We start from the raw sequence: 23626 nt of genomic DNA, 5'->3' as shown, positions 1-23626 counted from the left end.
TTAGTATAAACCAAGTTTCTAAGTTTCATCATAACATAAGTACATAACTGTATGAGTAGCAATGGTACAGTATCTTTCTACACTTGGAATCTGTAGTTCTGTATTCTATATGGTGACCAACACCAACCATCTCTAGCAGAATATTGGAAGATATTGGTCATCATGTGGAATGGAGGGCGAGAGAGCATAAATGCTATACAGCTCTCTGCAAATAATTAGACTATACATGATTTCAATGGGGTTAGGTAGCACTGCTTTGATAAAAATTCTCATTTGATTGTGTTCTGTTCTCTCACTCCTTGTTGGACACTGCCTCTGGAAGTTTGAATGTAGGAGGCTTGTCTGCACCTTTCCTCGAGTATTCTCTCCACCTCCTCGCTGCCGCCGCTGCTCGCTTTGCTCTCTCCCTTGCTTCGTCCTCTGCTCAATGTGTTAGCAGGAGAGTTAAGAAGACGGCTATGTGGGTACTGGATGGGAATCCAAATGGTATGAGCAAATTAGTAGCAATTGCCAATGGCAAATTACGCTAGCTTTACCGTTCTTTCGATATCTTGTTGGTGCTCCCCAGACATCACTCCATGAGCTGCCCTTACCAGAATCTTCTTGGCTCACACGTCTTCTGACCTTTTCCTACAAGACAGACAGGTTTCAAAGAAAAACAGACAGTTTACATACTACAATGAAATAGGAGTAACGAAGGTTCATCCTAAAAATCTTAAATTATTATTTCTTATGTTTGTCTAAAGAAAGCAATGTATTGAAACAGAGAATTATACCAAGACTTTAGCCTGTCTTTTCTCCCATCGTGTACTTGCCTGGCAGACAGAGAAGATAAAAAAACAAATTAAGGACTTTCTGAAGAAACGGTGGCTCAAACTTCAGAAAATCCACACCGTACTAGTCTACTGTACCAGGTAGGAGTATCTACTTCTGGATGCAAAAGAAAAAAAAAATCTGTTCTTTTCCGATGAACTTATGCCATGTTTTGAATTGAGTGTGGAGTGTTGCAAAAGTACAGAATAGTACTAGAATGGTACTAGAATGGATAATAAAATTACAAATTAAGTACTAGGAAATTACCATCCGAAACACATCAACTGAACTTCCCATCCCAGCTAGCATCAAACCAACCTGCTCAAATGGAAGAAAAAAATAATATGCTTTTGCAAGATATCACAATCTGGCAGGTTTGGAAATAACAAACATATAAACTACTGCCTGATAGACATGAGGTTATTGGAAATATCTTTGATGTTTTCCTTACATTCACTCTTTCTACTCTTCGCATTTCATCTTCAAGGAGTGAAAGTTGTGCAGCTGATGTCCAATGGATGCAGTCAACTGGACTGCGTATCAGAAATTCAGAGCAGTAATATTAGTCTAGCATACAAATGGGGGAAACACTGAAATTTGTTCAGCAAACTTGTAACATTTTTTCCTGATTTTTAGCAAAATTTTGAAATTCAACAATCTCACCAAGTGTCAATAGCTTCTTGAATTAGTTCGGCATTGCCTGATTGATTGTAAACTCTTGCCCGACCAAAATCTTCCTCAATTTCGAAGACCTTAGAACACACATTAGCACAGTTTTTACATCCTGTATAAATGCGTGAAGAAATTAAATAGAAGCCAATAACTACCAAAGAGTACATAGACTAGGATAAACTCCTGTTTGGTTATATAGTAGTTAATAATACCTATGCAGCTAAACTCATCGACAAACACATGATCCCTAGGGGCACTGTCATCGAAGAAGGGGTTGGTTGCTGTTGCGGCATAGCCATGAATCTCATCATACACCGCTCGCTGGATGGGATCGGTAAGTACCTGCCAGTCCCTTGCTCATGTTAATTTCGCATATAAATTTTTAAAACATACAGAATGCTCCAAAAAGCAGCAGACTTCGATCTCTGTAGAGTCCAGATTACCGTGTAAACTTCATTGATGAACATGCAGAAGTTCGTCACATCGGGGTCATTGCCACTGAGATCAGGATGGCATGCTTTCATGCAATTGTAGTACGCTTTCTTGATCTGCTGAGGTGTTGCATCCGGCATCTGAAAGCATTGAAAGTTGAATTCATTAACTTCTCGGTATTCTGCAGAACTGTGAATACTGAATAATGCAATATATATGTACCATCTACCATTCTTTTCTAACAATTCCAAAGTATAGAAAATAAAACAGAGAAAAACTGAAAATAGGTAATATGGGTTTAATGCACAGAAAATGGAAAATCAAACTTACAACGCCAAGAACAGCGTAGTAGTCTTCGGCGACGCCACCACCGGAGCTGGGCGACTCCGCCGCCACCGCGGAAACCGTCAGGACCCCCCTTCCGGACGTCCGCCGTCTCCGGTGCCAGTCTCTCCTCCTCCCGGCCCCGGCGAACCTTGTGATTGCCCATCGCCGGACACTGCCGGAGCAGGGGGTGGGTGTGGAGGAGCAATGGAACTTGGCAACCGAGTCGGCAAGCAGCGGTGGCGACAGGAGAGGAGCCATCCGATGGGAAGCGGCGTACCTTCGATCGGGCTCCGGCGAGGGAGGAAGGGAGAAGGACAAGGAGAATCCGGTTGGATCCCGTGGGGTAACGGGGATTGTTGCTCTGTTTTTTTTTTTTTTTTGGTGGTTTTCTTGGCGGACTCTGTTTATTTTGGTTTTTCTGGGCCACTCCTCTCCCGCGATTTTTCTCGTTTGTTCTTCTTTGCAAATTGACCTTTACGATCTTTTATATTTACGTGGAGATCCTTGAATGTTTTTTTTTCTCCATGACATTAGTTTAGTTTTTCTTTTTTTCTTTTTATAAATGCAGTACTAAACTCACACGTGCATATCCTATCTATATAAGTACCTTCAAAAGACTGGGCTGATATATCTTAAAATTGATGAAGCCACCACGAGCATCTCACTGTCGACGAAATTTCAGTTTAGTTTTGGCGTTACAATAACCAGGATTTACAATTTCGATGAAAACCGATAGAAAATCTTGGAACTTTGAGATTCTCAGCCAATCCGAGAACCGATCTCAAGGAGAAATTTGAATGGTTTTTTAGATCAATTTCAAATTTGAAACAGTGAACTTGATTGAAATTCGATCGGAACTGGTCATAATTTTTTTAGTTTTTGATATTGTGAACTACTCAAAATATTTTTGATCTGATGGCTAAGACATGGTTTGTGTTGGCACATAATTTTTCGAAACTAAAGTTCCACCTTTAATCTCTCTCATTCTGTCTTGCTAAGTTGAACTTTGAAGCTGAAACTTTAATAGTACGCCCTCATCGGATGGCAAATGCTTTGGCTGATCAGCCATTTAAGCAAAAATAAGCTAACCAATTTGCATTGAAGTTTGGCTGAATTGGAGGTAGCTTTGGCTGATCAGCCAAATACTTTTAGTGTGGAAGTGCGCACACAAAATAATTCACAGCAACTGTCAAAACTAGAGAGAGAGAGAGAGAGAGAGAGAGAGAGAGAGAGAGAGAGAGAGATACTCCCATTTTACCACATTATGGGCCAGATGTGTGGTATTGCACATATTGTGACTCCAAGATCACCAGGCACATTGGGCCAAGTATGGGTCAACAAACAGGCCTATCATATCGGTAGCTACAAGCTTATTCTATTACATTAGGCAGCCGCGACAAGCACTACGAATGGTTGCCAAGTGCCAACTTTTACTTTGTTGCTTGAAAAGCATGCATGTAGATGACCTCCATCTCTATGAAACTTTTGCGGCAACATATCCTATGCACACCGGCCCTCACGTGCACACCAACTAAAAAATGTCACCAAAAAATCTAGAAAAAATCATACACATACTTTCAATTGTATTACACCTAGGGTTAAAATCTTAACGTCAAATTCATTATATTAGCCGTAACAAAAAAAAACAAAAAATCTGACAGTTTTAAGGTTACAATTTTGTCAGAATTTTATCTTTTTTGTTATTCTCTATGTAGAATGAATTTGAAGATGCGACTTTGCACGTAGATGTAATACTATTGAAAGTACATGTATGAATTTTCCTAGAATTTTTTGTGATAATTTTTAGTTGGTGTACACGGTGTGTACACGTGAGGGCCTGTGTGCATAGGATACGCTCCCAACTTTTGCATAGCTAAAAGTTGCCAACATCTAACAAAGCAGCTTGAAAAGGTTGAGCTCTAAAAGATTTCTTCAAGGTGCATGATTTTCGCAAGATCATGTAAAATGTTCGTGAGAACTTATCAAATATTAAACATCGCATGTGTTCAAAAGGTGCCAAAAATGAATATGCATCTTGCTGTTGAATTTGACAAAAAATCAAGTCGAATATATGCACAGATCAGTTGAATGCCAGATACTTTACTACATAATACTGTGTAAAACACGAGTTTAGTTACGCTAATATAAAGGATTTAAAACTACGTTTTGCTTAACATTCATATAAAAATGCATATGTAATAAGAACAAAAGACATTTGGATGGGACACAAATAATACACCTGATAGTATCCTATTTCTGTTGAATAGATACACTCCACCCCCCCCCCCCCCCCTCTCCCCCTTTTTTTTTCCTTAACACGGACAACCTCCATGTGAAATTAGATATTCCCAAATAGTGGTAGAAATTGTTAAATTTTAATACGGATAGTTTTCCTTATGTGACCACGGACAGTGTTATTTTTATGAATATCATCAGATAAAATGGTTTGTCCTTATCCATTTTTCACCCATAGTAATTTTACCTATGTAGACCCTAATGTCCATTTGACAAGATGTGAAGCACTTGGAAGAAATATTCCACTGGAAGAACGTGAAAAGTCATTTTCCTTGCTCAATTTAATAAAGGTGAAAAAGAAATGGGCGATATTCTTGTTTTAAGGGCACAGAAATGTGGATAGAAATGAGGGTGTGGGTCCTAGGTGAGAAACTAGTACTAAATGCCTGTATCATTCATCATGCAAGGGTACTAGGGGAAAGAATCATCTGGATATTGAAGGGCATGGAGTCATACAGATGAAAGAAATGTTATTCTGATCTGGCATTCTGTGTGCCTCCGCTTTCGTTTATCTCGTCTGGAGAAAGGACCAACATGGTCAAGACATCAGTAAAAATCTCGAGGACAAGTCATCCACTCGGTGAAGTTGTGTGGTCCTTGTTGTCACGTCGCCGTGTTGATGTTGTGGTAATTGCTGGAGTGCATCTCAAATTCATGTGGACGGAATTGCTCATCCTTGTTCATTCCTTTTGGAACCAAGCTGGGATTATTTAGGCAGCAGTCACTTCCAAAACTCCCATATCCATCTTAAGGTATACGCACATCCCTCTCACACTCGCGGATGTTTTCAGTTCACCTGGGATATGATATAGTAATGTGGCTTTAGATTGATATAGAGGATATATTGGGGTTGCTGGTTCCTTAGATTTTAGGAATAAAATTAAGACAAGACATTAGAGCAAGTTTAATAAGTTTAATAGTATAGCCAACTATTAGCTCCAATTCATCTATAGCCAATTTAATAGCTTATTTGTACAATAGTTACATATTACACCATTAATACTTGGTCCCACCTGTCATACACATACTGTGTCTTGGAGTCCGTGCTATAGATGGCTACAAATCTGTAGCCCACTGCTCTTCCCTCTTCTTATTTATCTTCTTAAAATATGTTTGTAATTGGCTTATAGCCTGCTATTGTACCTGCTCTTAGACGTACAATGGAGTAACCCAAGTGTAGAAGCTCACCGACGTGGCGAGGTCAAAGGTTATCCAGTTTTAACCAAATCCCGACGTAGCACGTCAACGTCAGCACTCGATCAGCATTAGCTGAGCTTTGCCATGAAAAGAGTCGCAAAAAACGGCAGCCCTGGCAGGAGTAGAATTTGACCCACGCACGCCGTTCCGAAAAGGAGCAATTGATCGCCACGTCGTCCGGGGCCGACCGGCGCACGTAGCGCGGCCTACGCGTAGTTTGGTTAACCAATAGAACGACGCTTACATGCCCGGCGGCGCGCGGCGCGACCAATTGGCGCGAGAAAACCCGGCGGAAACGGTGAGTTTCTGTGTGCCGAGGCGCGCTCTTATATACCGGCGGCTCGCGCAACCCGGTGGTGTGGTGTGAGGAGGGGTGGAGGTAGAACTGTACTCCCTCCGTACTAATAAAAAGTTTAGGAGAGCGACACAGTCTTTAAAACATAACTTTGACATTTTTTCTATAAAAATATTTATTAAAAAGTGATATATGTATACTTTTATGAAAGTATTTTTCAATACAAATATGTTCATATAATTTTTACATTTTCAAACTCAACAACTTGAGAGTTATTTATGATTTATAATCCCAAGGTTTGACTTAAACATTATCCTAAACGACTTCCTTTATAAGTATGGAGAGAGTATGGAGGAGGATGTCACTTATTTAATTTACTTTGCTTTATACTCCTTCCGTTCCAAAATGACCATCGTATAGTTTTTTTTATATTATTCCTAAATGATCATCATGTTTGTGTCCATTCATTAAGTCTATTCGTTATTTGTGCATTGGAATAAATGGACATTGATGCATGCATCCATACACACAAGTATTTATAACCCACATGGAACATCTTGATTTGCTATTGACTAGAAAATAATGAGGATGGTGCATGTATCGAGTTTATTGCTAGAGTAAATATAATATGAGAGAGTTATTAATTAGCTTTTTTTGGTCTTTGTGTACCTATGAAATATGTAGATCAATTTGGAATGGATGGAGTATCAAGTTTAAGCTAATGTGAGTGTTTAAATTTATATTAAGGATATATACATGGTGAAAATAGGTCATATATAGTTATAATTTTTTCTCACAACCCCTCCCCCTTCTCAATATATACTCTAGCTCCGCCCTGCGTGTGACTTGTGAGGCCGACGCACGCACGCACGCAGTCGCCGTCTCGTGGAGTTGTGACCGACTACTCCACATCACCCGACCCTCTGAGATCACCCTGACCGATCTCACCCGTCACCGAGACAACAAACAACATTATCTCGATCCCGACCAGCTCAGCCTCAGCTTATTACTTAGCTTCGAGCCGATCCAGCCGCGGCCGTTAATTTTGCTTCGATCCCCTGCGTTTGCTCGCCATGGTGCTCATTGCCGGGGGTGTAGGCAGCAACAGGGATCAACGTGCGGTGCAGCTCCTTGCGCTGTGCTGCGGCCTGCTGCTGTGCTGCGGCTCATTGTGCCAGGGCCGCATGTCGCCGGGGATGGGATGGGGAGGAGGCAGGATGGTGTGCTTGGAAGCGAGCGTTGGCGTGGTGGTCAGGGCGTACCAGGCCAGCGACGGGGAAGATGCGCGCACGACGATGCCAATGCCGCCTCCGGCGGCGAGGACGGAGCGACTGATGCGGTCCGTTCCGAGCCCTGGTGTTGGGCACTAGCTAGGTACGTACTCCCTCTTTCTCTAAATGTTTAACGCCGTTGATTTTTCAAAACATATTTGGCCATTCGTCTTATTAAAAAAACTTTTGTGAAATGTGTAAAACTATATGTATACATAAAAGTATATTTAACAATAAATCAAATAATAAGAAAAGAATTAATAATTACTTAAATTTTTTGAATAAGACGAACGGTCAAACATTTTTAAAAAAGTTAACGGCGTTAAACATTTTGGGATGGAGGGAGTAGGTCGCTTGATCAGCTTCTCCGGACTCCGGTTGCCAATCAAAATGTTAATTAACTAGCCACGTTGTCGCACTTTGCACGACTTTAATCCTATTTAAGAACTTTTCTATACGGTCTATTAGTTTAGCTAAGTTTTTAAGAAGGTTTTAACGTAGTAAGTTATTTTTTTAATAAAGTAGTATTGATTTCCTTAGCCAATTATAGAATTAACTAAATTGTACTATATGTTTATAAGAGAAATAACTAGAAGTCTCATGTTTCTTCTCTCTTTATCCCCTCTTTTTTATCCTGTGTCTAGATGAGGTACTAGAAACCTCATGAAATTTCCATAAGTTTAACTCATTTGTTGGTTTTTTATACTGTACCCTTTTAATACAATGGTCATTGTTTATCCAAATACTTTATCTGACGGCTGGCTAATATATTTGTGATGATGTGGTGCGTTCTCGTGTAAGTAAACTTGCTGCTTTCACTATAATTAATTAACTAGCCACGTAGTCGCGCTTTGCACGACTTTAATCCTATTTAAGAACTTTTCTTTATGGTCTATTAGTTTAGCTAAGCTTTTAAGAAGGTTTTAACATATTAAGTTATTTTTTTAACAAAGTAGTATTGATTTTCCTAGCCAATTATAGATTTAACTAAGTTGTACCATATGTTTATAAGAGAAATCACTAGAAGTCTCATGTTTCTTCTCTCTTTATCCCCTCTCTTTTTTATCCTGTGTCTAGATGAGATACTAGAAACCTCAGGAAATTTCCATATGTTTAGCTCATTTGTGAGGTTTTTTTTAGGATTTTTATGGTGCATTGTACTATAAGTATATACTAGCAGTATATAAAAGGGTATGTTTGGTATTTGTTAAACAGCTAGAAAGGGCTATTTAGTCATTTGAAGTTCAGATTAATTTATTTCAATCGGGAGTACTTGTAACGGGATGATTTGCCAGTTCTATTCCAGCATGGAGAGGCGGCGAGTTGGGCTTGCCTCCTACTGCCTGCCCATCCCTGGCTGTGCGCCTTGCCCCTGGTCTGCTGCCGCCGCCCGGATGCCCTACACTGCTGCTGCTTCTTAGGTGCGCGGGAATGACAGAAGAGGAGGAAAGGAGGACAGTAAATTGAATCAATCCCGGTTTGGGGGTGGCCCGAGGCGCGGCGTGCTCACGGTGGCCGGCGGCGGCGGCGGCGGTAGCCCATGTGATGAAGGAAGGAGAATGGAACGGATTTCTCTCGAGCCGCCGTTTCTTTCCAACGACAAACCGACTGGATTTCTCTCGATCGGGATCTGACCAAGAAACAAAACGCGAAAATACAAAAATACCCCCACGCAAAAAGATGAAAAGACAAATATACCCTTTTCGAATTTATACTGCAAAGCTAATAGGGTGGAATATCAGATACATCTTTACCGTTAGATCGTTTAAACTGCTAGTATATACTTGCAATACAGTGTACCGTAAAAGTCCTCTTTTTTTTCGGGGCATTTGTGGGTTTTTTATACTATACCCTTTTAATACAATGGTCATTGTTTATCCAAATCCTTTATTTGACGGCTAATATATTTATGATGATGTGGCGCGTTCTCGTGTAAGTAAACTATATAAGATAAGATAAGATAAGATAAGATTTGCTTCTGTTCCAGAGTTCTATCCAGTTACTAAAAAAGGAAATCGAAAGCACCACCATGTTGCTTCATTTGGACCGACGTACGTCTTTTTCTCGTTGTATTTGTATATAGGTGTCCTTGTAGCATAAGTTGACATGATAAACTTTGTGTAATATGTTAATGTCATTTGATGGTTATATATATATTTGGTGCGAGCCATGGGTGTACGCAGTTCGCCACACCCCAGTTCGTAGTTATCAAGCTCCAACTTGACTTGCACTTATTATGCATCTGCCATTTGGTTATAGTTGGTGTGGTGCAATGGTGCGCAGTCCTAACAAAGTTTCAATTTAATATACTACTAGTATTTTACAATAGAATACGCTTAATTCTACCTCTACCATTTCACAATACAAGACATTGAAAAGGCATCAATAATTTAAACAGTATATCGTGGTAAAATTGTAGATGTATAGCTTTACCGACCCATCAAACTAGATCAATGAACCCTAAAATATTAGATAAATGCGGATACACTTTCAACACTAGTTTAGTAAGGTCAGTAATTTACCGTTGATCATTGGTCTATTTCTCGTATATTTGTAACTACTCTAATATTTTCTTTCTTATTGCTAAAACATTTTAAATACATAGAAGAGAATTTTAAACACTACACAAACGGGACGGTAGAAGAACATCTCGTATATATATATTTTTTCAAAAGAACTAGAACATCTCGTATATATATATTTTTTCAAAAGAACTAGTGGTTGTAGTTTGGGTTGAAGCAAAGACTAGAATTGTCATTATCTATCAAAAAATGTAGAAGCCAAAGCATTAGAAAACTCAACATCAGGGCGATAATTTCCTGTTTTTTTATTTATTTAAAATTAAAGTAGTGCGATAATTTCCTATTTTTTATTTATTTAAAATTAACTGCTCGCACTAGAAAAGTTGCTATCTCTACATCACTGCACGTTCTCATGTTCTATGATCTCTGACGTGGGTGAGAAGTTCCTTTTGTCTGCTTAAGCTTATCGGTGTATGGTTTTAAACTATTCTTTTTTCCTTTTATTTTTTCCTTTTGTCGGAGTAGCAGTAGTTTGTACAAGGCTTGGGCCTTCTAAAAAGCCACCCAATTCCATGTAGTACTAAACTTTATAAAACCTTGCACAACCACAGGGATTTTATCGTGTCATATAACTCCACGTATTGTGATCTAAAGTTTCACAGAACCACACTTTCATTTTGATTTTAATCGATCACAATTTTAAAATCTACAATCACATTTTAAACTTGTGAGGATTTTATCTATCATATAAATGCTACATCCACGTTCAAAATTTTGATATAGGTGTAATGCTACATCCACGTTCAAAATTTTGATATAGGTGTATATCAAAATGGCTAACGGTGGGGTTTTGTGAAACTTTATGACTATAATACCGAGGCTATGTGCCACATGTTAAAATTCTTATGATTTTGTGCAACTTCGACCATAATAAATAGGGTTTATGAAATTTACTCTAGTTTAAATGGCAATAGTGTTTTATCGCTTTAAACTTAAAAGGATCTAATACAAAATTGCTCACCAAATTTCCGACTTGTACTCCCGCAAATACTCCAATCTTCCATACTGTACCTAACAAGCAAGGTAAAAGAAAAATGATGTACTACGCCATGGATTCTTTCCCTCCAGGCTCCTTTCTATCTACCAATATTATGAGAATTACTCCAAAACTATCATAAGAGAAATCAGAAAAATGGCAGAAAATCGAGCAGCGCTAAGATTATTGACATTGATTTGTCTAACTGAGTATTACTAAAGTTGCACTTCCTGCTGATGGCAATCAGCTTCAATTTTAGTCAGGAAGACTGCTGGTGGCAATTGACGCATTGACATCTCCAGGAGATTTAAAACATCATCACGCCTATTCCGGGTCCGGGATAGATGTTATCTCTTCTGCATCTTCCTGTGAATCAGTCTCCTCTGATGCATCTGCAAGCGCCTCAAGCATGTTCAAAACATCATTAGTATCGTCCAAATAGTACTTAGCCTTGCTTGGCTTCTGGCCGACTGTGCACGCATATAATGATGTTTGGGGATCAACTATGCTCCTTCTCATGATATCAGCAATTCCTTCAAACATATCCTCGTCTGATCTATCATCGCCTATGCAGAGAACAAAATCTGCCTGTCTCTTGTTCTCTGTCAGCGTTGATAGGATCTTCTCAGCAACAAATCCTTTGCTGACACCCTGCAATACAACAAAGCAAGAATGTAAACTCTGAAGTAGCAAGATAAGTAAATTGTTGTTGGTAGACAAAAAATCGGACCTTTTTTTTTTCTAGTGCAACTCCTATCCTATAAAAGTTAAGCACTCACAGATTCACTATCCCTGTTGCCCACCACACCACATCATGTACTATCATGCATTGGATTTGGATGCTATTGCTATGAACTCATAATCACAGTAGATCAAAGCAGAGTTACAATTTCAACATGTAAAAAAACAGAGTAATGATGTAACCATTCATCATTACTAGAAGTATATTGCACCTTCTAAGGGTTCCTTATAAGTAGTAAGCAAAATTAGTTGACACAATAATTATCAATGCCAACACCACAAAAGTAGATGGATGATGTGTGAGAAATGAAATACCTGCGGTTTCACTTCCACAATCTGTTGGCCACTCTTTACACAGACAGGCTCATTAGCAAGAACACTTTCCAAATGATCTAGCATCTCTTTAGCTTGTGAAGATCCAAAACCAGGGTCAGCATCTTGGTGGTGCCAGACCAAAGCACTCTCTTTGGTTTCAATATATGATCCATCGGTTGCTTCTGTATACAGGTTCATAACTGGCTTGGCCATCTGCATCCATCCAAATTCTGAGCACTGGTTATTCAATTGCCATTGCTCATCTCTGGTCCACCTACAGAAGAGAGGGTAGCTGATGAGAATTTGATAAAAACTTGCTAAAGAAGTAAAATGTTTTCGATGAATTAACCGTCATAAGCATGAACAATAATGTAAGACCATCGACGCATGCAAAATTTTCAGGCTGTACTTTGCTCGATTTCACAAAGAAGAATTTCTGGAATGCAGGATAACGAATTGGAATTTCAAGAAATGCATTTTAGTGTGTTCCTATGAATGTTAATTAATCACTGCCAACTGATGGAATCACAAGTGATAGTGACCAACTATATACTGTTACAGCTTCTAAAACCCTAAAATGTGAGCGCTTTCATGATCAATGTCACAACTCCCACAATGTTAAATGTGTTAGGCTAACCTACTTAACATGTTAGAATTTTAGGTTCCTCTTCTAGTTGATGTTTTTGATGAGTTGATCTGTTGATGTAGCAAGTGGTAACATCTTCATCAAATTGACACATAAACCATATGAATCAGTGAATAAAAACATATATATACAACAAATACTTTTGTTATTCCTTAGCATACTCTACACAAAAAAAATCATTTATACATGTTGCTCATATAAGAAAGTTCAATAAATGTGTATCATCAAAATCTTGGGTTATGACAAGAGCTTTGAAGTAGTCTGTTCACATGATCACTCTTCAATGTCAGCACATCACATGCTACAATATAGTCATCATCTAATATGTTTTACAAAAAATAACAGCAAAGGGATTTGATACAGGCAACCTATCACCAGGCATACTACATAGCATTATATAACAACTATGCCAGAGGGCACAAAACCAATCAAGACCCACTAAAGAATGGTAATGTACCGATTGAAATATGTGAAAAAAAAAAAAAACGAGTTGGGACATACCTCATAAAGTAGCCATGTTCGGCAGCAATGCCAAGATCCTGGCAAGGGGAAAACCATTTCTCAAGGCTATCCCTTCCTCGTCCACTAACAATAAAAACAACATTCTTCTTATCGTCACAAAGAGCATTCATGATTTTAACAACACTTTCATTTGGAGTCCTGTTGATTGTAGTTTGTGGTACTAGCGTTCCATCGTAGTCTAGCAGTATAACCCTGCTCTTAGAATTCTTGTAATCAGTAACGATAGAATCCACAGTAAGCTTTTTGAAGTTGCGGTCAAGAGCAACTACTCTAAATCCAAATCCTAGTCCAATACCCCAGCACCTCCTCCTAAAATGGTCCCTGCAGCTTCTCTCCAAATCATGAATATAGCTCTTGGACCAATAGGCAACATCATGTGAGCTGACATATCTGTAATGCTTCTCATGCCGCAGTTGCTTCTCGTTCTCTGATAAAGCAATCGACTCGTTCATTGCCTCTGCTGTTGTATCAATGTTCCAAGGGTTTACCCGAATTGCTCCACTAAGTGATGGTGAGCAACCAATGAATTCAGACACAACTAACATACTCTTTCTCCTTGGTCCATCATCCCCAGAACCATCCAAATCTGGAAATCCCTGTCTACAGACAATATACTCATATGGTGTGAGGTTCATCCCATCCCTCACTGCAGTTACAACGACACACTCTGCCACGGTATAATAAGCCATCCTCTCCACACTTGAAAGGGCTCTATTGATAATCACCACAGGAACATATCCTGGCCGTGAAAATTGTGCATTTATCCTCCTGCAACTCTCATCAATCTCAGCCTGTATCTCTTCCAGGTCCTTCCCACCACCACCCCTTGGGTTTGCAATCTGCACCAACACTGCCTTGCGCTGCCATTTTGGGTGTGTCCTCAGCATCTGCTCAAACGCAAGAACTTTCAGATTAATCCCCTTAAATATGTCCATATCATCCACACCGAGCATGACAGTCTTCCCATCAAACTGCTTCCGGAGTTCGGCGACACGCCACTCAAGATCAGGCAGCCGGATCTGCGACTGCAGCTGCGTCATGTTAATCCCAACAGGCATGATCTTTATCCCAACAGTGCGGCCAAAGTAATCGAGACCGATATATCCCCTCTTCGACTGGTACTCGATCCCCAGCATCCGGCTGCAGCAGGACAGGAAATGCCGCGCGTAATCAAAGGTGTGGAACCCAATCAGATCGCAGTTTAGCAGTGATTTGAGGATCTCGTCGCGAACAGGGAGGGAACGGTAGAGTTCCGACGAAGGGAACGGGCTGTGCAGGAAGAAACCGATGCGGAGCCTGTTGAACCGACGGCGAAGGAAGGACGGGAGGGCGAGAAGGTGGTAATCGTGGATCCAGATGTAGTCATCCTCGGGGTTGAGGACCTCGATGACGCGCTGGGAGAAGAGCTTGTTGGCGAGGACGTATGCCTCCCACTGGGAGCGATCGAAGCGGCCGCCATGGTCGGAGGTGAAGGGGAGCATGTAGTGGAAGAGCGGCCACAGCGTCTGCTTGCAGAAGCCATGGTAGAATCTGTCCAAGACGTCCTTGGGGAGGAAAGCCGGGACGCAGCGGAACCGGTCGAGGAGCGCCTGCGCGACGTCGTCCTGCTCGGCGGACGGCACGTCGGCGCGGAGGGAGCCGACGTAGAGGACCTCCATGTCATCGGGGAGGCCGTCGCGGAGGTGGAGGAGGAGGGAGTCCTCGTCCCAGCAGAAGCTCCACCCGCGCCCGTCGGGGCGGCGCTCGCAGCGCACGGGGAGGGTGTTGGCGACGACGATGAGGCGGTCGCTGGCGAGCGACGAGGGCACGTCGGAGGTGACGCTCCCGGCCCGCTCCTCGTCGAGCTCCGCCAGCGTCCCGGGCGTCGTCATCGTCCGCTGCATCCGCCTCGCCCGCGGCGGCCGGCCCCCGGCCCCGTTGCCGCCGCCGCCCCCTCCCCCTCCGCCACCATAGTCCAGGGCGGAGAGGTTGCCGTTGGCGAGATCGACCAGGTTGGTGTAGGATCGCGAGAACATGGCGGCGATCGGACGAGGAACAACCGATCACTCAGATTTCCCCCCCGCTCCCCACCTCCCCCTCCTCCCCCGATTCGATTCAATCGCCTGGGGCATCAGCCATTCCTCCTCCTCAGGTGCAGGGTAAAGAAGATTAATTAATGGACGCAAGTGTGCGTGCGCACATGCGGGAATACGCGAGATGTGGGGTGCCGGGTGCGCGTTGGAAAGCGGCGGAAGGGAAGGGAAGGGATGGGAAGGGGTGGTGGCGTGGGTGCAGCGCTGGGATAACTGATAAGACCCCCGCGCCACGCCGAACCGTGAGCTGGACGGCCCACTGACCCGCGGGACCGTGGGCCCACCTGGCAGCTTTTCGCCGTGAAGGCGCCCGACGCGGACAAAAGCGCGGGGCCCGCCCCACCCCGTACGGTGAGTGGGGGCCATCGCATTCCAGCCGGCTCGACGGCCGTGGGCGGGCGGGGGCGGCGCTGCTATCATAATTCGGTTAGCACATCGAGAACGGTTCGGTCCGGTGAGGTGGTGCCCCCAGCTTACGGCAATTCCTTTTTGTTGGTCTCACGGCGATGGAAAGATCGCGTACTCCGTGAAAACGTCGTGATAATGTTTGTGTCAGTTATGGATACCATATACGTTGACTAAATCTTGATAGGACCTATCACATATTATGTCTTATATGGAAACAATCTTTGAATATAGGAGGAGTTTTATATGAGGAAGGATGAATAGAGTTCTACATTGAAACGACAAGTAATGCTCAGATTGTATCCATATTGATTTTCCTAGTTCTACTTGAACAAGGGGACACATATGGGTATAAATACAAGGCCCCTAGGAGGAGAGGGGACACGGGACAATATATCAAGACACGATATCAACATACAAGCCAACATGTGCCAAGACAAGATACTTCAGAGATAAGCATGGCTAGTCCCCTACAGTGTCTACGGATACTGTCAGGAGAGACATAGCGTTGTTTTTGATCTCGCCGGATGTGGATTCGAGAAGGAAGGCTACCTTGTTGTCAACAACGAGTCAGCACTTCAGACCGCCAAGTCGACAACAGTTAGATAGACTACCCCAAATATTATACTGGTGTGATTATGGTGAATAAGAGCAACAACCGGCTTCGGCCAACAGGAGTAGAGTTATTAACTGACAATTCAGGGGCCCGAACCTGTATAAAAATCCAAATATCTGTCTCCATCTATTTTATTACAATCTCGCATATACCCTGATACCAACGATTCTCATACCATTCGCGATATCAAACGCCGACAATTTGGTCCCCTGGGAATCCTCTCGATCCACAACCAAGAAGGGAGGACACCATATGCTTTTTTGAGCGTTGAAAAATGATGATGTAGATAAGTGCCCTATCTGCAAAATATTCTCGCAAGTGCACTTGGTCGATGAGTATGGCAGGTGAGGCCTACAACTACAAAAGCTTAAGATAAGTGTCAGGTCTATCTCGTTGGTCCAGATCCAACGTATGCCTAGTGGAACTTTCAAGGGTGGCCCAGGGCAGCGACGGACCAGGCCGCCACGCGGCGCGGCCTGGGCGGTCGGCGCTTGGATCTCCTCGACGGTGACAGAACGAATTTGGGCCGTTCGTACTCGTTCATGGATGGACCCGGAATGTTATCTTGTTGGACCTTTGTTGATCTTGCCAGGCAGCATTAAACAAAGTGAAACCAATCAACTCCTAAGCAATCTCATATACGCTCTTCCTCCGTTTCTAATACAAGCAAACCTAGTAGGACTACGAGATCTAGGTTGTGTCACATTCCGTATTTAATTTATTTATTTTGGAACGAATAAAGTATTAGACATCCTTAAAATAAGATATCTCGTTCGCTCTAGAGAAATAATCGGCGAGAAATAAAAATATCTTAACTGTTATATCATGATGTGTCTGGATTATAACAGTATAGATTGATTGATATATTTATACATAATATACAATTATATCTATAAAATTAGAAGTTAAGTGGTGTATATAAAATCTACTAAATCTATAGAAATAAGATCTAAGAATTATATATGAAATCCAAACATTATAGAAAATATATGAAATCCAAATATACTTCTACTTATAATGGTACCTATAAAAAAATTTTAGAATTGTTTATTAAACTAACTCTACGTTAATTATTTAGCTTCGTACAAAACTACGTGGGGCAATACCCTACTAACCATCGTCATTACCATTGCTAATTCTCAACCATCGTCTTCACCATTGCTAATTCTCAATATGTCAGTGGTTAGAATGGTCAGACCAATTTCTTTTCTCGATTACATGAAAGACACACCAACAAATTAGTGAAGACTAATAGATTCCATCCCTCTCAGAATAAAGCAATGTTTTATATATGAAATATAAACAAATTCGTTTTTATTTTGAGTACTCCATTGGTATTATTTTTGACAATACCAATGGCCCATACTCCGGCTCCGCATGAATATCCAGTCACATTGCTAGGGGACGCATTGGCACGGGGGGACACTAACGTCCCCTCGTTTCTTTCTCAGCAGCTAGACATGATGCCTCCACTGCAGGCCGATGATCTAGAGCCGCCACCCATCGAGTACACACCGGTGTGAACCCAACAAGGCGAGAACATGCAAGCACACTCCGCGGTCAATAGCATGCATGCGGATGCGGTCTCGTCTCAGCTGGTTGGCGATGAGGTGGGATTAGGCCGGGTGCTGATCGTCACCTACCCCTTGCCCTTCATCTTCAAGCAAACTATACCCGCCTTTACCAATTATGCGCCGTTGATGGAACAAGAACAACGAGGGGCCGTCCCGTAGGAGCCCAAGGTTAGATAAGAGATCCATGAACCTGCCAGTCGTGGTGCAAAAACAAATTACCCTTGCCGCCATCTAGGCTTGCTGCCAGATGAGGCATCCCTCACATAGGCGACACTGAAGGAGTGCAATGCATTGTTCACTGACCACCTACCGTCGATGGCATTCTAGGCCATCTCTGCTCCGCTGAACCCTCACGAACACGGTGTTCAGTGGTAGAGACGAGGCACGAGCACGTGGCGAGGGGGAGTAAGACGCCGATGAGCTGGTGGAGGCATTGCTGAGCTAGGATGGTAAGCATGTAAAACACCACACGTCTTTTTGAGCGTTAAAAAATGAACACTCCATCCATCCTAAAATTAAAACCAATCTAATATTCGAGGTGATATTTTCTAACACAACGAATCTAGTATTGGCAGACGTGGTGCAGAGCCAACAAATGCCAAGTGGAACTTTCGAGGCTGGGCTTGGGTAGCGACGGACCAGCACAACGTGGTGCAACCTGGGCCGTTAGTTCGGCGCTCCATAGAACGGGCCGTCCGTACCCTTTCATGGGTGGACCTTGAATGTCAACTTGTTAGACCTTTGGTCTCGCGGGCATACTAAATTACTTAGTGAAACCAATCGTACATGAATAAACTTCTAGCCGATCTCATTTAAAGAACTCTTAACCATGTCATCATTTAAAGAAGGAAAAAGTCCCAATTGCTCCCTTAAACTATTATGGAAGTATGAATTACCCCTTAATGAAAATACCAGAAATTCTTCACACCTCAACTTTTTATACCGGACGAATTACCCCCTCGCCAACTCCAAAACGGTTTTGGTCCTACGTAGCGCACATACGTAGCGCACATGTGGCAATCCAGTCAGCATAAAAAAAATAACAAATGGTGGGGTCTACTTGTCAGTTCTGCATCTTCTCTCAGTCACTACATATGGGCCCTCCCTTGTTATATTTTTTTTATACTGATTGGATTGCCATATGTGCATCACGTAGGATCAAAACCGCTCCGAAGTCTGTTAGGAGAGTGATTCGTCTGATATAAAAAGTTGAAGGTGGAAAATATCTTGTTTTTTAATCGAGGGAGTAATTCATACTGCAATTATAGTTCATGGGGCAATTCGAACTTTTTCCTTTAAAGAACTCCTAACCATCGTCATCACCATTGCTGATTCTCAACACGGTCAGTGGTTATAATGGCTAGATCAATTTTCTTTTTCAATTGCATGAAAGACACACATGCACATATACCACCACATATATACTACTTGTAATTACATCCCTTCCAATCATCCATAAGGAACGCTTCTCTGGTCACATTTAAATTTCGACTACCGGTTTTCCCACATTTATGTGGCAACGGTGAAATCAGTCAATTTCATAGTTTCCTCAAAAAATCAAATTCAAATGTAACTTTAACCAGTTGGATCGTGACAAAACTTGAGAAAAGAAAGGGATTGATTTCATAACCCCCTTAACCAGTCCGTACTATATGGGCCGGTTTCCACCGTTCTAGTATTATATTTTTTGGAACGTTGATTGATCACATTGTTTACATTATAGGCGTGACACCTGGAAAGTACTAAAGTATAGCAGGCCACAAGCCCACAAGGCCACAACATCGTACCCAGGCGGCCAGGCGTACCCGTACCTGTCCAGCCACGTTTGGCGTAACACCTGTACACCACCACGGTCGAAGAAGACTACTCCCTCTCTCAAAAAAAAAAAAACAAACCCTGACTTTTCGTGTCCAACTTTAACTGTTCGTCTTATATGAAATTTTTTTATAATTCGTATTTTTATTTATGTTAGATGATAAAACATGATTAATATTTTATACGTGACTTGTCTTTTTAATTTTTTTATAATTTTTTAAAATAAGACGGACGGTCAAACGTTGGGCACGAAAATCAGGTTTTGTCTTTTTAGACAAAGGGAGTAGACGTGATATAATAAGCCGTAGGGTTTCCCTTCGCATGAGAGAATTGATGACGCCACATGCGAGACCCGCGCAGGCATGTGTTGCGTGAGCCCTTCCCCTTCCGCCTCCGCGACCTCGTCGCGGCGGGGTCAGATCATCGCCCCGGACTCGCCGCCCTCCCTGCGATCGTACTCCGACGACTCGCCGCCGTCGACGCGGGCCCCGGCCGTCCACCCTGAGGTGGAATTCGAAGCCAAGCCGGCCAAACGCGCTCGCGTGGTTCCCGGTGGTGGCGGCGGCGGTGGCGGCGCCGATGCGGCGGCCGGAGACGGCAGGGACCGCATCAGCGACCTTCCCGACGCCGTCCTTCTGTCGATCCTCTCTTTCCTCCCCTTCCGGGACGCCGGTCGCACGGCGGTGCTCTCCAGGCGGTGGCGGAAACTGTTCGACGAATCCCTGCTGGACTTCAACGCGTGCCAGCCGTTCCCGCCGGAGGAAGGCCGCGGCTGCGAGTGGGTCATCCGCTCCATCACCGACATCCTAGCAGCCCGCCCGGACGTCCGCATCCGCAGCTTCCGCTTCGTCATGTATGGGCAGGGGTTCGCGGACCACCTCGCCGACGTCGATCGCTGGTTCCGCACCCTAGCGCGCCGCGGCGTCCGGCAGCTCGACGTCGACATGCTGTACACGGTCCCGGCACCGCTCCTCCCGGGTTCCATTCTCGAGTTCTCCTCCCTGGAAATCCTCAGGGTGTTCAACTGCAACTTCCTCGATCTTTCCCTGCCGATGCTTCGGCTCCCCGTCCTCAGGACGCTCGACCTGTCCAACGTCTCCATGTCCCAGGGCTTCCTGCAGGCTATGATGTCCAACTGCCCATCGCTAGAGTGCACAAAGCTGAAGAACATCACCGGACTAGACAAGATATGCGTCCGATCGAGGAGCCTGGTGCGCCTGTTCGGTGATTTCAGTTACCTGAAGGAGCTCGTCGTCGAGGATGCCCCCAACCTCGAAGAATTGGTGGGGATCGGCCTCCCGCTCGCTGCAGCGAAGGTCAAGATCGTCTTCGCGCCGAAGCTGCGGGTGCTGGGTTACTTGGGGAAGAGCGTCCGCCCGCTCGTGATACATGACACCGTGTTTGATGTAACAATTCTTGGCTCCTCTGTTTCTTGCACCTCTGCTTCTGTCACTCAGATGCTGTTGCTCTGACATTGTTTTGTTTTCTGAATATTGCAGGGAGGCATCGTGCAATTTAGGACCCTGATGAGCAGCGTAAAAACTTTGGCTATTCAGGTGCCCTTCTCAGAGAAGGGGCACACCATCTTCGTTGCCCAATTGCTGAAATGCTTCCCATGCCTTGAGGCCCTTCATATCGAGGTATCAAATACATTGGCTGTGATTAGCAGTTACTAGCAGTTTAGCACCACTTGTTTGAGTCAGAAATCAAAACGTGGTGGTTCTGTCTTGAATCTTGATTGTTCATCTGCAACGTTTGATCTTTGCAGCCAGACAGCCGGTCAATTTGCCGGCCGGTCGATGTTCAAGAGTGGGACACAATAACATCTGTCCAGTGCATTGAACATTCCATGAACAAATTGATCTTCGAGGATTTTGGAGGGGAAGACTGCCAATGGAGGTTTCTGACGTTTCTGCTTGGGATGGCTAGAGCTCTCAAGGATATTGACTTCCACTGTTCAGAAAGCAAAGATTGGGCAAGTAACCAGATAGAGCTACTAGCCTATACAAACAGAGCCTCAGCCGATGTCAGGTTCCATTTTTACAGATTCAGTAGTTGGCCGGTCAGTAGCCTATACCTGTGCCATTGCTGCCCCCAGCGATGCCAAAAGGAAGAGATAGTTGCTCTCATATAATTTGTATATATAAGCTATTGACGTTTTATAGGTCTGAAACTGTGTGAGACTGAGAGTAGTTCAATTGTTCAAAGCAGCACAAAGAACAAGTGGCGATGTTCCTTTGTCGATTGTGGGTTAATCCGTAGTGTTGTCTGAAAGTTTCTGACGCCATTCAGTGGCTGCATAAGTTATGTGATTCTTGTGTCTGAATCTGAGGAACAGTTTGATTAGTTTTCATGTTCTCGAGAACAGCATTTAATTTAGTTTAGCGATCAATCTCAGAAGCTGCATATTGGCATATACTACTATAATCAGGCTAGCTGTCTGTGGGCCCTTTTAAATCGCACGATTGAGAAAACATAATAATAGAAAAAAACGAAGGATTTTGATTTGAATGCAATTGAAAAACAGAGGATTACAAAACACAGGAAAAACATAGAAATGACAGTTTGATTGGACCACAGGAATTAGAGGAGAGATAAAGATTCACTGCCTCTTGTTAGATTTCCTCCAAACCTTGTATGACATTAGGCATTCCATATAAATTTCATAGGATTCATTTCTTTAATTCAAAGGGCTATTTAGGAAAAATTTCTATAAAAATAAAATCCTCTAAAATCATATGAATTTCCTTTGAATCAAAGATGTGTCCATGTGTTTTTGAGAGAAAAAAAAATGGTGTCCTCGTTGGATGTACAGTAAGCAGTTAGCAATATAACAATGTGTTGTCATGTTTGAAATTTTTCATAGATCCCATTCTTAATTAGAATTCATAGTTAGTAAAGGAGGAATACTGATCATACTCCATCCGTATTTCTGGCTATTGCATAGCTAGAAATGTATTCTTTTTGAGACTGAGGTAGTAGCTAGTAAATGATAAATACTACATCCGTCCCATTTTAAGTGCAACCATAACTTTCCGTGCTCAATTTTAGTTGTCCGTCTTATTTGAAATTTTTTTATAATTAGTATTTTTGTTGTTACGAGATGATAAAATATGAATAGTAATTTATGTGTGACTTATGTTTTTAAATTTTCTCAAAAATTTTTTTAAATAAGACAGACGATTAAAATTGGATACGGAAATTTATGGCTGCACTTAAAATGGGACGGAAGGAGTACTCGTTTCAGTCCATTACACTGGGTTCCTGACGTAGGCACGATGATGTCAGGTAGGTGATTGTATAACGAAGCATGTCTTTCAAAATATTATTATATAACTAACCATCGTTATCTCAAGAAAGTAGTTGACTGATGCTATTTAACTGACCATCATTTTCTCAGTGGATAGTACTAGTCAATAGCGTATCTGATCCTTGAATGAAATGTTCTGATTCCTACGTAGACTTGCACGGGTGCACGATGGCAAGAGCAACTCCAATAGTACGGTACAAACGGTACAAACTACGCTAAAGGGCCCTTTGAATCAAGAATTTATGGAGGAATTTCAGAAATTTCATAGGATTGAAATCCTGTAGGAGATTTTGCTATTTATCCTTTGATTGAAAGGATTGGAGTTTTTTAAATCCTATACAATTCTTATGGAATGGCTTATTACATGTAGATTTTGGAGGAAATTTAACAAGAGGTCCAACCTCTTGTAAAAATTCCTTTGAGTCTATCTCACTCATCTGATTTCTGTGTTTTTTCTGCGGTCCAATCAGATAATCATTTTTGTGTTTTACAATTCTCTGTTTTACACTTCTAATCCTGTCAGAATCATATGTTTATCCTATTCCTCCATTTTCTCATTCCTACGATTCAAATGGGCCCTAAGAGCACATTTGAATTGAAAGAAAAATAGAGGAAAAACAAATGAATTGAAATCCTACATTATTCATGCCTTTAATTCGTAGAAACGAGGAAAGGAAAAACACGGGAAACTTTTCTATTCTTATAATTTTAGAGGAAAAATATAGGAAATTTAGCATCCACTCTAAGCTC

The 23626-nt window shown here is 42.4% G+C and overlaps 3 protein-coding genes across 3 annotated transcripts; 1 reads left to right on the top strand and 2 right to left on the bottom strand.

Moving 5' to 3' along the window:
- LOC127761915 (chaperone protein dnaJ C76, chloroplastic) lies at positions 1–2633 on the bottom strand. The gene is made up of 9 exons (XM_052286250.1): positions 2248–2633; positions 1929–2057; positions 1698–1827; positions 1477–1597; positions 1265–1346; positions 1081–1131; positions 777–815; positions 537–630; positions 1–420 (listed from the first exon to the last, which is right to left on the bottom strand). The coding sequence occupies exons 1-9, from the start codon at positions 2500–2502 to the stop codon at positions 293–295; spliced, it is 1029 nt and encodes a 342-aa protein (XP_052142210.1). The 5' UTR covers positions 2503–2633; the 3' UTR covers positions 1–292.
- Positions 2634–10841: 8208 nt separating this feature from the next.
- On the bottom strand, positions 10842–15332 carry LOC127781082 (probable alpha,alpha-trehalose-phosphate synthase [UDP-forming] 7). Its single transcript, XM_052307991.1, has 3 exons — positions 13064–15332; positions 11917–12190; positions 10842–11511 (listed from the first exon to the last, which is right to left on the bottom strand). The coding sequence occupies exons 1-3, from the start codon at positions 15097–15099 to the stop codon at positions 11185–11187; spliced, it is 2637 nt and encodes an 878-aa protein (XP_052163951.1). The 5' UTR covers positions 15100–15332; the 3' UTR covers positions 10842–11184.
- Positions 15333–19908: 4576 nt separating this feature from the next.
- LOC127767906 (putative FBD-associated F-box protein At5g56700) lies at positions 19909–21892 on the top strand. The gene is made up of 3 exons (XM_052293393.1): positions 19909–20972; positions 21066–21206; positions 21335–21892. The coding sequence occupies exons 1-3, from the start codon at positions 19929–19931 to the stop codon at positions 21698–21700; spliced, it is 1551 nt and encodes a 516-aa protein (XP_052149353.1). The 5' UTR covers positions 19909–19928; the 3' UTR covers positions 21701–21892.
- The last annotated feature ends 1734 nt before the right edge of the window (positions 21893–23626 follow it).

Source organism: Oryza glaberrima, chromosome 1, assembly GCF_000147395.1.
Source record: "Oryza glaberrima chromosome 1, OglaRS2, whole genome shotgun sequence".
Classification (NCBI taxonomy): domain Eukaryota; kingdom Viridiplantae; phylum Streptophyta; class Magnoliopsida; order Poales; family Poaceae; genus Oryza; species Oryza glaberrima.
Note: the sequence above shows the minus strand (reverse complement) of the source record. Positions and strands in the feature narration are given on the sequence as shown.

Coding starts and splice junctions, on each gene's coding strand:
- LOC127761915 (XM_052286250.1), bottom strand. CDS start 2,502: ATGGCTCCTCTCCTGTCGCCACCGCTGCTTGCCGACTCGGTTGCCAAG. Junction 1,598..1,697: donor CGATGAGTTTAGCTGCATAG/GTATTATTAACT, acceptor GCATTTATACAG/GATGTAAAAACTGTGCTAAT. Junction 1,347..1,476: donor CAAGAAGCTATTGACACTTG/GTGAGATTGTTG, acceptor TCTGATACGCAG/TCCAGTTGACTGCATCCATT.
- LOC127781082 (XM_052307991.1), bottom strand. CDS start 15,099: ATGTTCTCGCGATCCTACACCAACCTGGTCGATCTCGCCAACGGCAAC. Junction 12,191..13,063: donor GAACATGGCTACTTTATGAG/GTATGTCCCAAC, acceptor TCTCTTCTGTAG/GTGGACCAGAGATGAGCAAT. Junction 11,512..11,916: donor TTGTGGAAGTGAAACCGCAG/GTATTTCATTTC, acceptor GTTGTATTGCAG/GGTGTCAGCAAAGGATTTGT.
- LOC127767906 (XM_052293393.1), top strand. CDS start 19,929: ATGTGTTGCGTGAGCCCTTCCCCTTCCGCCTCCGCGACCTCGTCGCGG. Junction 20,973..21,065: donor TACATGACACCGTGTTTGAT/GTAACAATTCTT, acceptor TGAATATTGCAG/GGAGGCATCGTGCAATTTAG. Junction 21,207..21,334: donor TTGAGGCCCTTCATATCGAG/GTATCAAATACA, acceptor TGATCTTTGCAG/CCAGACAGCCGGTCAATTTG.